The 13,064-nt window shown below is 34.4% G+C and overlaps 1 protein-coding gene across 1 annotated transcript; it reads right to left on the bottom strand.

Moving 5' to 3' along the window:
* Nucleotides 1–395: 395 nt before the first annotated feature.
* On the bottom strand, nucleotides 396–12,304 carry LOC134233847 (zinc finger MYND domain-containing protein 11-like). Its single transcript, XM_062715902.1, has 14 exons — nucleotides 12,222–12,304; nucleotides 11,866–12,070; nucleotides 11,305–11,445; nucleotides 9,174–9,254; nucleotides 7,884–8,067; nucleotides 7,399–7,457; nucleotides 6,915–6,992; nucleotides 6,279–6,397; nucleotides 6,032–6,105; nucleotides 5,576–5,784; nucleotides 4,967–5,062; nucleotides 4,501–4,794; nucleotides 2,673–2,858; nucleotides 396–2,280 (listed from the first exon to the last, which is right to left on the bottom strand). Exons 1-14 carry the CDS (start codon nucleotides 12,296–12,298, stop codon nucleotides 2,158–2,160), a joined length of 1,926 nt encoding a protein of 641 aa, XP_062571886.1. The 5' UTR covers nucleotides 12,299–12,304; the 3' UTR covers nucleotides 396–2,157.
* Between the last annotated feature and the right edge of the window lie 760 nt (nucleotides 12,305–13,064).

Here is a 13,064-nt window from a genome sequence, read left to right as displayed (position 1 = left end):
ATATTTTCACAGTTATAAACAAAACATGTAACCTTAAGTCAATTTGAACAGTTTTCAATCATTCAAGAGTTGTTGGTGTTATCTATAAATTAATCTTTACAATCCAAGTATGGTTCTTCCACTTTAAATAAACAAATTTCATTCATGTAGCAAATACACATGTATATAGCATGTGGAACACTCGGATCATACAGAATGTCTATATAACACTTAATTCCTGTAAACTTGTAAATTTTCCCTTCTGTTTTGTTTTCGCCCCTTCTGGCCTAGACACAAATGTGAGAATTTAACACAGGCCAAATTCAAAGAAAATAATATAATTTCTTTCATCACAGAACTGTCACTGGGCGAATCTAATTTGGAGCAGAATTGGTTGCAAGAGACTCTTGAAGAGTAAAAGGTTGAAATTAAAATGGGGCAAAAATAACCCTGTGTTTTGTAAATGTATGGATTGCCTTCTCTTATCAGTCTGGTGGTCATAATCAAAATCGAAAAAATCTTGATACAGGAAAAATTTAAAACATTTCATCTAAAACTGTTCATACAAGTGTTATCATCTTACAAAAATGATAAATTATGAAAAATCAAAATATTCTCATCTACCTTTGACAAGAAAAAGTAAGAACATAAAGTATAAGCTGCAAATGAAAGGGTCTTTCTGATACTTATATCTCTAATGTTACCTCTGCTAAAATGTGTGACGATCAACACAAAAATAACTCTGTTTAGAATCTATATCTACACGTGCTTAATTATATCTTAAAACAAAGTCAGCATTTACGAGTTACGAAAATGCACTCCAAGTCTAGTTGGCTTAGCTTTATATGCAAACATTTTTGCTGTAAATTCCGAGCATGAGTCTTGAACAAGTTCTCGTATAAAATGAGAACATACGGTATATCATTGATATACATGGTAAAATACGAAAATACTGTACGTGTACATGTACATAAATTGGCGTATTCAACATTTAGCGCAATCACTGGGTAGCACAGTCATGAATTAGCGCTACACATGTCCGCACTTTATATTACATGTACTGGTATAAATGATTTTTTAACAGTATTTATGAATTACTGCAATGTTGTCTGCGCCAAAGCCGCTAAAATATGAAGCCAGCTTTTTTAAGTACACTTACAGTATTCTTTTAAGATATTCTCAAATCAACAAACACAAGCTTTTAATCATAACAAAGTATTAAAAGACAACCAACTCCTCTTAATAAATCCCAGGCATTCAACATGACAATGATCAAGATATCAGAGTTTTCAATGCAAATCAGCCTTCTCCTAGTATGTATCAATTCAGTAACACTTTTTTCAATGGGAATCATCTACCAATTAATAATTTCATACAAGTATTTAAAAACTTGAAAACATAGAACATTCTACTTGCAATATATTAAAAAAAAAATAAGTAGCTATAATTTATATACAGGTACATGTACATAAATATTCACAATCCTTGGAATAGTTGAAAAGAAAAGGTAAAAGGATTTGCTTGCTATGCACATGTATAAATTACACTCTATATAAATAATGCAAAGGACTTTAAATTCCCTGTGCTACTACTACAATGAAATATGACTGTGTAATATTCTAGGGTTTGCAATGAAGACCTGTTTATACATGTATAACAAATATATATGGCCGGTATGATTAAAAGTACTGTACAAAAACATATATCCTTTCACTGACTGCTAAGGAATACGTGCAATTTCAGTTTCATTCATTTGTCCCTTGCGGTAGTGAAGGCATACAAAATTATTCTTGAAAAAATATTATTTATAAAATTCCTAAATATTTCAATTTGAAAAAAAAAATTCCAATTCAATGTAACTAAATGTAAAATTGATCAAAAGTTTCTATTCCAGATATAAAGCTAGGTAAAATTTTTCATCATAGAAATCTTATTACTATGTAAAATACATGTACGCCAAACTGTCAATCAAATGGGTGACAGTTTTATATATCTTTATTGGCTGGTGAACTAAATCGAGTCTGCTGCAACAGTTTCCCCATGGCACGGTCTTTTTTCTCCTAGTTACCTTCAGTTACTTGGTCTCTCACAGAACGAAAGCACTGTAAATAGCACTGTGCTTTAATGTCTCCCTGTCAGATTTTCTCCTCTGGTAGATGAACGGTTTTTGGTGAACGGCTACCGTTTCCGTCGACACACACGTTTGTGTTCCTTGTGCCAGTGTTCCTGCTGACACTTGACGGAACAGTACGAAGTGTTCCAACAACAATGGTACATTGCCTCCTCCTCACAATTATAGCACTACAAAGAATCAGTCAAAATTCTTATCAGTTATAGCAGTAAGAAGAAATCCTTCAAAAGTTAAAAAAACTTATAGCACTAAAAAGGAAAAGAAATCAGTCAAAATTCTTATCAGTTATAGCATTAAAGAGAAATCAGTCACAATTCTAATCAGTTATAGCACTAAAAAGAAATCAGTTAAAATTCTAATCAGTCCAAGATTAGAATCAAGACTTATTTAGGAGTAGCATTAAAAAGAATCAAATCTATTATAGAACCAAATTTTTTCTCCAGAAATATAAAATCTACACATTTATTCTCATCTAATAAAAATAAGGTCTTACTTAAATTACCCACCCCCTTATCTTCTCTGGCTTTTGACCTTTGACATTGCTTTTAGCCTAGCTACTTACCCACTGCTTTTTCTTGGTAGCAGATATTGCATCTTTATGTTTCGCTGCCAGTTTCTTCATTTCCTCCATATACTCTTTCTTGCATTTTTCCTCTGTGGCCTGTTTGGTACGTTCAATCTCGCGATTCATGTTTGCCATGGCTCGAGACACGGCTTGCTGCTTGTCCTCCTCAAAGTCTTTCTGAAGCTGTAATCAAATGAAAGCTTTGAGAATATCTGTGATCTATTCTATGCATTGAATTTCTTTATGCCATGTGCCTAAATATTTTTCAGCAGTGAAAACCAGTACTATGAATGAAAAAATTATACTGAATGTTTTTTGGACCTAAATAAAATACCAGTACTGTGGACCAACTTTTATCATGTTTATTCATAAGAAAGAAATTTCTGCGGCTTTCTTTTATTCATGATTATTTTTCATTGGGAACCAATTACATGTGAATTCATCTACAGATTTATTATGTTGCCTTAGTTGCCAAAATAAGTATTCTTAGATTTCAAATTGAAGAATGATGAATAAAAGTTATCGCAAAGAAAAGTTTGTCAACAGTATTGTCCATTTCTTTCCTGTAACATTATACATGTACAATGAACGTTTTTAAGAAAGGCCTCTACTCTTCATCGTGATGTCTAATAAACTTGTCAACAAAAGACAACTAGACAGATCTGTTCAATTATAAAATGAACAAATCAGTCCCAATATGACCTTTAGACCTACTCTTTCAGAGAGTTCTAGATCTAAGGCCTTCTCTTTTCTAGACCTACCCTATCAGAGAGTTCTTCTAGATCTAAGGCCTTCTCTTCTCTAGACCTACCCTATCCGAGAGTTCTTCTAGATCTAAGGCCTTCTCTTTTCTAGACCTTACCCTATCAGAGAATTCTTCTAGATCTAAGGCCTTCTCTTTTCTAGACCTACCCTATCCGAGAATTCTTCTAGATCTAAGGCCTTCTCTTTTCTAGACCTTACCTTATCCAAAAGTTCTTCTAGATCTAAGGCCTTCTCTTTTCTACACCTTACCCTATCCGAGAGTTCTTCTAGATCTAAGGCTTTCTCTTTTCTAGACCTTACCCTATCCGAGAGTTCTTCTAGATCTAAGGCCTTCTCTTTTCTAGACCTTACCCTATCCGAGAGTTCTTCTAGATCTAAGGCCTTCTCTTTTCTAGACCTTACCCTATCCGAGAGTTCTTCTAGATCTAAGGCCTTCTTTTTTCTAGACCTTACCCTATCCGAGAGTTCTTCTAGATCCAAGGCCTTCTCTTTTCTAGACCTATCCTATCAGAGAGTTCTTCTAAGGCCTTCTCTTTTCTAGACCTTACCCTACCAGAGAGTTCTTCTAGATCTAAGGCCTTCTCTTTTCTAAACCTTACACTATCTGAGAGTTCTTCTAGATCCAAGGCCTTCTTTTTTCTAGACCTTACCCTATCCGAGAGTTCTTCTAGATCCAAGGCCTTCTCTTTTCTAGACCTATCCTATCAGAGAGTTCTTCTAAGGCCTTCTCTTTTCTAGACCTTACCCTACCAGAGAGTTCTAGATCTAAGGCCTTCTCTTTTCTAGACCTACCCTATCAGAGAGTTCTTCCAAGGCCTTCTCTTTTCTAGACCTACCCTATCAGAGAGTTCTTCTAAGGCCTTCTCTTTTCTAGACATAACCTATCAGAGAGTTCTTCTAAGGCCTTCTCTTTTCTAGACCTTACCCTATCCGAGAGTTCTAGATCTAAGGCCTTCTTTTTTCTAGACCTTACCCAATCAGAGAGTTCTTCTAAGGCCTTCTCTTTTCTAGACAACCCTATCAGAGAGTTCTTCTAAGGCCTTCTCTTTTCTAGACCTACCCTATCGGAGAGTTCTTCTAAGGCCTTCTCTTTCTCATCCTGATGGGCTGTTTCCAGTTTGGCCTCTAAATCACTGATGATCTTCTCGTACTTCTCACTACAGTTACACGTGGTTTCTGGCGTTTTCTCCTCGCTGGCCTCATTACTGGGGCTCAGCACGGGGGCCTCCTCATCGCCACTCTTGGCGTCGGAGGCATCCGGACTGTACTGCATTGGTAGAGCTGGTTCTGGTTTAGAATCGGTTGAATCTGGTTTTGGTTCTAGTTCCGTCTGAATACTCTGACTTTTGGTTAGCTGTAGTAATACAGAGGTAATTTAGTACACAAGATTGAGCTACTAATACAAGCATCCTCGAATGTTATCAAATTACAGAAAAGTATCTCACATTTGAGGAGTCAATTTTTGTGGTTTGAAGTAGACACAGAGATAAGAAAACACATTGAAAAATCATAGGCACACCACTAACCTTTGTGATGGTTTGACTGGAGGCATTCAGTGTGATCACTTTGGGGACTTTATCCTCACTAGACGTCACTAAATTACTGTCCTCTGGTGTGGGGGCCTGGGGAACAAAAAATTAAATGTGATGAAAAACCTTACATTATCTACTGTAAGTCTGTATAACACTGGCCACGTGTATCTCTGATGTATTAGGCAAAAAAAAATTAATTTCTTGGTTCTCAGGCCCTCCCTCATCTCTTCCAAGGGTGCCTCCTTGACCCTTTTTATTGCTAAATCAATAAAATATAAACACCAAATCACCTCCCTCATCATTTTTTGAGGTTTTGTACAATGTAAAAAACTGCCTCATCATGTTTTGGGGGCAATAAAAAAGAAAAAAAAATGCCTCTCTCCCTCATCACATTTCTTGGAAAAAGGCCTGAGAACCAAGGAATTAATTTTGCATGGCCTTAAGGGTATCTAAACAAACAAAAAATTATCCTTGATTGAGCAAACAACATCCCTGCAAAGCTGGAAGAATGGAAGAATCTTAGATGTTTTTACATGTGTTTGATACTGATACATTCATCGAAAATGCTTCAATTAGGACCAGCACACATGGAATTACATTCACCTTTAGACAGATCCTCTTCTTCATTGGACTGACACTGGTGGAGCTGACCTCCAGTGGACTGGTCTCTTCCTCTTCTTCCTCCTCCTCCTCCATTCGTTCTGGTCCGTTGTCACTTCCTTCCAGGCTCTCGGAGTCGGAGTCTGCTGTGAAATGCTTCTCGGCCAGTAACCTCTGATGTCTAGCTAGCTCTTCACAGGCCTTCACAAAACCTTCGATCACAAAGATATTCTTCTAACTCCCAAAATTTTGGAAAACATTTTTCTCTTTCTTTATCAAGTTTTTTAATCAACCAAAATTGTTTGAGAAAGATTTTAAGTGCCATTAGACTTAGACTTTCACCACTCAGGAGAGTAGATGAAATTGAAAGACAATTTAATTTTTCTTTCTAATTAATCATTTTTTTAAATTTTATATTCTGATTTTATAATATAGGCAAAGCTACAAATAAGTAATTACCTGCAGATCTTTTGACTGTCAAGGTCTTTATGTTGGTTTCTATTGGTTTTATCATATCCTTTGGTATAAGGGCTCTGAAAAATAAAACACAATTTTTATTCAAGTGTTTGCTATAAATTCCTTCTCAATCTAAAATACTTTTTTGAACTTCTTCTATTCTTAAAAGATTCTACAATATTTCTAATCAGTCATATATATTTATACATATCATGGTACATAAGATGTCAGAGTGGAAAACGATAAGTACCTCTGATGCGGGGCCCCAAAAAATCTACAGTCGTATTTATCTGCTACGTGTCGTATGACTTTGGCCGGCCAGTGACAGTAGCCCTTTAATTTAGCATAGACAAGTTCATGTGGAGGATTCTACAAAACATATCATTAACAAATTTATTTACAGTTCTCCCTTTTACACAATGATCATCAACAAAATACAGTTCTCCCTTTTACACACAAATTCACATTATTCGTTATCAAGTTTCAATCAAAGGTGTAATGACCCCCGGGGATTTACCCCAGGTTTTATTTCACATACTCTGAGGCTGAAGGATGTATACACCTTTGATTGGACCTGGATAAATTCTTTGTAAACATAAATCCAATCAACGATGATCTACTTAGAATTTCAAAGCCTTATAAATACATGTACATCTTGAACTTTAAGGAACCAAGAAAATAACTTTGATATAACAAAGGATTCAAGATATCTGGGGTAAACTACATCAAAAATAAGTAAGTATTTAGAACTTCAAAGTGACCTTGACATATTACCCATAATATTCAAGGTATCCATGTTGGAGATAACAAAGTTGTGCATGTACTTTATGAGTGTATCCTTAAACTTGAACCGACAGACTATAAAACATAATTCTGGAATACTTACACATGGTTGACAGAACCAGTCTTTAGGTTTTGCATTGGACATATAATAACAGTTTTGACACTGTCTCATTTCATCTATCTAAAATCAGGAAAAATCAATATAAAATGGTACTTCCTTACATTGTATGTGAGATCTACCTTCATGAGGTAGGACTATTGATAGCCACATGTATATATAATTAAGTAGACATAATTTAAATATAGACATGTAGCATGATATATCAATGTATTTCAAAATCACTTATATCAGGGTTGTCCCTCAGACCCTGAAATCACAGAAATTCCCCACCCATAACTGCCTGTTATTCTGTTATTCCCCCTCTACCTCCTGTATTGGGAGGAACCCTAACCCCCTTCTACTTTTATAATGTTCCATGTTATTTTAATTCTTAGGGACAACCCTGCATATTATGTAATCTTAGACCAGAATCTGAAGCCATCACTATTTCATTTCTATGCATACATATATGACTAATAACACTAACATCATATTTACAGTCTTTCACAAGAATAAAGGCTAGTTCCACCATTCCTTTCTTTTCCTCTGGAAATAAAAAAAATACACATTAAATCTTCTGATTTCACAGAAGAATTACAAATAATTTTATTAAAATCATGTTCCAAATGGAACTCAAAATATAAAATTCATTTAATTTCTATGAAATTGTAATATATTTACATCCAATAAAATTTATATCAACTAAAAGAAAACCAATCAAAAGCAATGGTTCTAGATCAATCAAAAGCAATGACCTCTAGCCAAAGTAACTCCTAAGCAAATCAAAAGCAATGACCCCTAAGCCAATCAAAAGCAACAGCTTTATAGCTTACAAAATAAGCAATGATTCCTAACTTAAATCCAAGCAAATCAAAACAAATCTAAAGTGACAACATCTAAACCAATCATTACAAGAAATGCCTACCTAACTCCCCCCCTCCACCCTGATTTTATCATTTAGAGTGTATTTACCTCCATAGATGAGATATACATTATGGTAAATGAGCTGGATGTCTGCTAGGAACTCCTCAGCTGTCTTGTATTTCTGGTGGTCCACTCTCATCTCTATGTGGTTAAGATCCATTGTCTTATACACAAAAAAGTTTGTAAATTTCTTCTCTTGCTCTCTGTGTCCTATCTTGTGAAGTTCTTTGGTCTGATACCCCAAAAAGAAAAATCAAGGAAATTTGTTGTTAGCTTTTGCTATTTTCTACTGCGAATGCATTGATTGACACATCCGGTGGGGATTTTGACCGGTGGCACTAGCAAGGTGATGTTCAAGCTCCAGTGATCAACATCATAAAAATAATAAAACTTCTCCAGTATATTTAAAAATAAATATCTATATAACTATTCTTTTATGATAAGCATAAATATACCATATATCAGGATTTTTCCAGTCCTGTTTTTTTCCATGAATCAGAACCTAAATCAGTATATTAAATTTACGTGAATCAAATTTTCACTATTTCAAATTCCCATTGATTATATTATTAACAAATGTTTAAGCCTATGAAGGAATTGGATGAAAAATGTAAAGTCATTAAGCTTGAGTTACTTCATACGGGTGAGAAATAGATTGATCAACCTTCACCTCGTCAATTTCGGAAGACCCACTTAGCTGATTACACACCTGTGTTGCGTACTAACTCTCAAATCCACAGATATTATTTTTTAAGATTTAAACAATCATAGGTCATTTACTGTTCCAAACTGACTAGCAGCTCAGTTACCACGGGTAGTCTAATTAGTTTAATAGCTTCTCGCAAAGAACTGACCAAAATAATTAGCTAGCTTGTCAATTAGTAAACAAACAATAAGTTATACCTATTACAGGTATCTTGCGCTTGTCCTCTGATCCCGCTATTTCTACCCTCTATGATATAAGCATTAAGAAATACTTCTACTACAAGAAGAAAACTTTGTATTAAATTTACGCTGTTTTATTTTCCGCGATTCAGAACTCATCACGAACAAAGCAGAAATTGGATACACACGCAAAAATCCCGATATACAGTACATTGATAAGATTCAAGTACTTCAACAGTCTAATAAAAATAAGATCTTCCATTTGCTCCCAAATTTTTATATGTCACGTGGAAGATCCTTCCTCACGACATATAAAAATATGGGAGCAAATGGAAAAATCTCATTTTAATTAGATTGGTACTTCAATTTCTTTCTAAGGTGCTTTTACTCCTTAAAATATATGTTTCACATTTCCTTTACAAAATCTAGCCCTGCTTTGATCTCCATGCTTACCTTTTCCTTCATTCTCTGTATGGTGTACCCTAACAGTGTGTTTAACATTCTCCTCTTGATTTTCTTCTTCTGTTTTGCTGCCTGTGAATCAATATAACAAGGAAATACTGAATTAGAATGCTTAGAAATCAATAAAACATGTAAATACTGGTTTTAGGCTGTCTGGAAATGAAAAGATTCATATAGATCCTACATATATATATCGTATATACTCACCTATAAGTCGGATTTTTGGGAGTTAATTTCTGGTCCAAAACTCTATGTTCGACTTATAAGCGAGCTATGAAATGAATGGTATTATATGAGGTCAGTCCTATGATATATAAGCTTATAAAATACAACCGACTTATAGGCGGACCGACTTATAGGCGAGTATATACGGTATTTGATCAAAACTTTTTTACATTATTATTAAAAAAAAGCTGGACAAGACAAGTGTATAGAGAATATATAGAGTTTTGATTGTCTGTTTAATACACTTTTATAAAACCATACAACTGTTTCTTAAACATTCATTGTTTTACAACAAATAGAGCGTTCTACTATCTCAGATTTTGGAAGGAAAAAAATGATTGAAAGGAAAATCATTTATTACCTTATGCTATACAATGTATATCTTGCCCTGATTATTTTCACGTCATTATAAGCATTACATTTTCTATGGAGTACTTACATGTACTAGACTAAGTATACAAATGCAATTCATGTAATTATCAACCAAGATGCTTATAAGGGTATATTTTCAGTATGGTTAAGAATATTACACTATTATGTTTAATGTGCTTTTTAATTTCACTGAAAAATTGGGTGTCACATACACTATTATATAAGCATATCTCAATCCACTTATTGCCAACAAGCGACCATAACAAAGTGTTTACTGCAGTACAACGCCTTCCATAATGTCTTAAAATGGTCTTTCTTTGCCATTTATAACATTCATATAAAGTCATGTATAATTATTTCATAAGTAACTTTATTTTGCACACTGATTTCAAGTCCATTTTAACTCAAGAATAGTTAAAAGAAAATTCCAAAGAATATGAATTTTACAACACTAGAAAATGGCAAATAATAGTACCTGTATTTATATTTGAAATTATACTCTGCATTTACACTTTAAACCTGCTATGTTTGTGTGGTAAAGTATGACCATTTGGCTACTCATAAATATATTATCTCGTATTTTCTACCATTAACAGCCAAGCCTGGGAAAGTTATTTGTGGGACATATGCTTTTGCTTGAACTTAGCACTCTAATTTTAATATACTCTATAGCATACATGTACATATGCATGTACCGGTCCCTGAATAAACATGTAAGTAAAGCACCTCTGGGTGTGTCTCACTTGCTTGCATGCAAGATAATATAGAGGTTTTACCCAAAGCATTGCTTGCTTTCACCATATAAACAAAAAGCCATCTCCCATCTTTCCCTTCATATTGAAAGAGTATTCAAGTGCAATTTCAAAATAGGCTTTCAAAAAAAAAAATCTTGCAATTTTTTTTCCCCAAATGTTCTGAATAAGATATTTATTACAAAGCAAATACCAGAAATTATGACATTTTGTCATCATATAAATATTTATTAAAATATCAAAGGCATTTTTATAAATATTCATTATTTCATATGAATGTGTTTTACAACAAGAAAGAATGGGTGCACCATAGAAATAGGTTTTAATATAACAACATTTACATATGTTAATTACCTAAAAACAAACTTATTTTAGTTAAGCTTCGGAAGCCTAAAGATTCATCACTTCATAACTCAATTTTTAACAACAAAACTAAGAAATAACAATATAAAAATCTTAAATAAACTCTTTCAAAATAATCTTCAATGAACATTCAAGAAATTTGAAATATAGAAAGTGAAAGCAAAGATGTAGACATTTACAGAGTAAAGTTTACCTCAATGTCCTGAGCAACCAAAACAAGAAAAAAAGAAAGAAAATGCAGTTTAAATATTTTTATGTTAATAAATTTTTCAATATTGATTTTTTTTGGAGGGTGACAATTGTACAAACTTTAAAACACAAATTTAATAGGAATTTAAAATGAAGCTGATTCTCACAGATGATTCATGGTAATAAAAGAGAGTCTTGGACGGACATGTACCTATTCTTACCTTACAAATACTACAAGTGAATTTGGGTCCGGTCCACTCCTCCAGGGTACAGCTGGGATGGAATACCCTCCAGCAGTCGGAGCAGGGCAGGACGTCCCCCGCCGTGTGGCACTCAAAACAATACCAGTCATGGTCCCCTCTCTGGTCAAAAAAAGAAGACATTTGATTTAAATTTTATTTATTCAGGAAATTCTTGCATAATAGATACTTTACTAGTATCAGTAGACCCAAATTGACAAGAGTTATTTCCCACTGGCCGCCATACTGGAGGTCAACATGATTATATTCCTTCATTAATCAACCAACTTTTAATTTTTTATACTGGCAATTGTGGGGTAGGAAGCATTGTTTTTCTGAAAAATATACATTTATTAAAGCTTCCTTTATTTCATAATTTTTATTCCATACAGATATTCCCCAAAATATTTCTGCTACACATTCTTATATTTGGCAGAACAGAGGAAAAATTACCAGAATGACCACCAAGATGGTGGCCAAGGGAAATAACTAAGAGCAAACAATACATCACATGAATACATGCAAAGCTACAATAACACATACAGTTTCCTCCTCTTCCTCTGGAATCTTGAACCCCTCCTGCTCTACCCCTGTCATGCTGCCCTTCTTGCCTACCGCCATGTAGGAGTGGATGATGTTGTCTTTGACGGCATAATGGAGATGTTTCTCGGTGAAGGATTCCGCCAGTCCATACTCACGGTTCATGTAGCGAGATATTCTCTCTATGTTGGGGATCTGTTTCTGATATCTGAAAATTGCAGAAATGCGTTTTTAAACATGAAGAGTAATTTGTAGAGAGGCAACCAAATCTTAGCATGCATATTGTATATACGGTTATTATTATTTTTTAAAGCACTATCACCCGACAGGGACCAGTAACATACTTTGCTTTATTTTACCTGATATATCGGATGGCTTCAATGAGGTATTTGGTGTAGGTAACAGAGGAATTGCGCCTTTTTACTGGACGCACCATCTTCTCTGGTTTGACTTTAAAATAAACAAATATTTTTTAGTTTCATGTGAAGTAAACAGAGTATTACATGAACATCAAAGTTATTTTTGTCAAGGAAAAAACAACAACAGTTAACTGGTGTGTTTCTCTAAGACTTGTTAGAAGCACCATTCCCACTAATCCAAGATTCCTCCGACTCCAACCCCTGCTTTTCATATTTTGACATGTGTAGGGAAGAGTAATAGTGGAGGCCATATTAAGAGTAGGGATTCAGCGACACCAGCTGGTGTCGCGACTCTGCTTACATTTTACACCTTTATTTTGCTGCAGATCTAACTTCCGAGATGAGAGAAATCAATAAAGGGATGATTCTTCTACGATTTTATCATCATTATAAGGATGCTATCGCCATTTAAATGGACCTATCGCAAACAAATGAGACATCATACGAGAAGGCTAACTAATTCAAGTGATCCTTCATTTGTCGGCAACAGGTTCGTTTAAATGGCGATAACATCCTTTTAATGACAATAAAATTGTAGAAGAATCATCCCCTTATAATGATTTCTCTCATCTTGGAAGTTGGACCAGCCTCCACTCTGACTCTCCCCTGCACATGTCAAAATATTAAAAGCAGGGGTTAGACTTAGAGTCAGAGGAATCTTGGATTACACTCTCACTTATGTCAAAATAAATTTTTGCCACTTCCAGGAGGCAAATAATTCCATTTTGAGGTATCTGGTCCATATTAGGACTTTGTTATGAATGTTTAACTGTGTTTACTTTA

Source organism: Saccostrea cucullata, unplaced genomic scaffold (genome assembly GCF_032062105.1).
Source record: "Saccostrea cucullata isolate Sc308-1 unplaced genomic scaffold, CSIRO_AGI_Scuc_v1 ctg14144, whole genome shotgun sequence".
Classification (NCBI taxonomy): Eukaryota; Metazoa; Mollusca; class Bivalvia; order Ostreida; family Ostreidae; genus Saccostrea; species Saccostrea cuccullata.
Note: the sequence above shows the minus strand (reverse complement) of the source record. Positions and strands in the feature narration are given on the sequence as shown.

Coding starts and splice junctions, on each gene's coding strand:
- LOC134233847 (XM_062715902.1), bottom strand. CDS start 12,298: ATGGTGCGTCCAGTAAAAAGGCGCAATTCCTCTGTTACCTACACCAAA. Junction 12,071..12,221: donor GAAGCCATCCGATATATCAG/GTAAAATAAAGC, acceptor TGCAATTTTCAG/ATATCAGAAACAGATCCCCA. Junction 11,446..11,865: donor CAGAGGAAGAGGAGGAAACT/GTATGTGTTATT, acceptor TTTTTTGACCAG/AGAGGGGACCATGACTGGTA.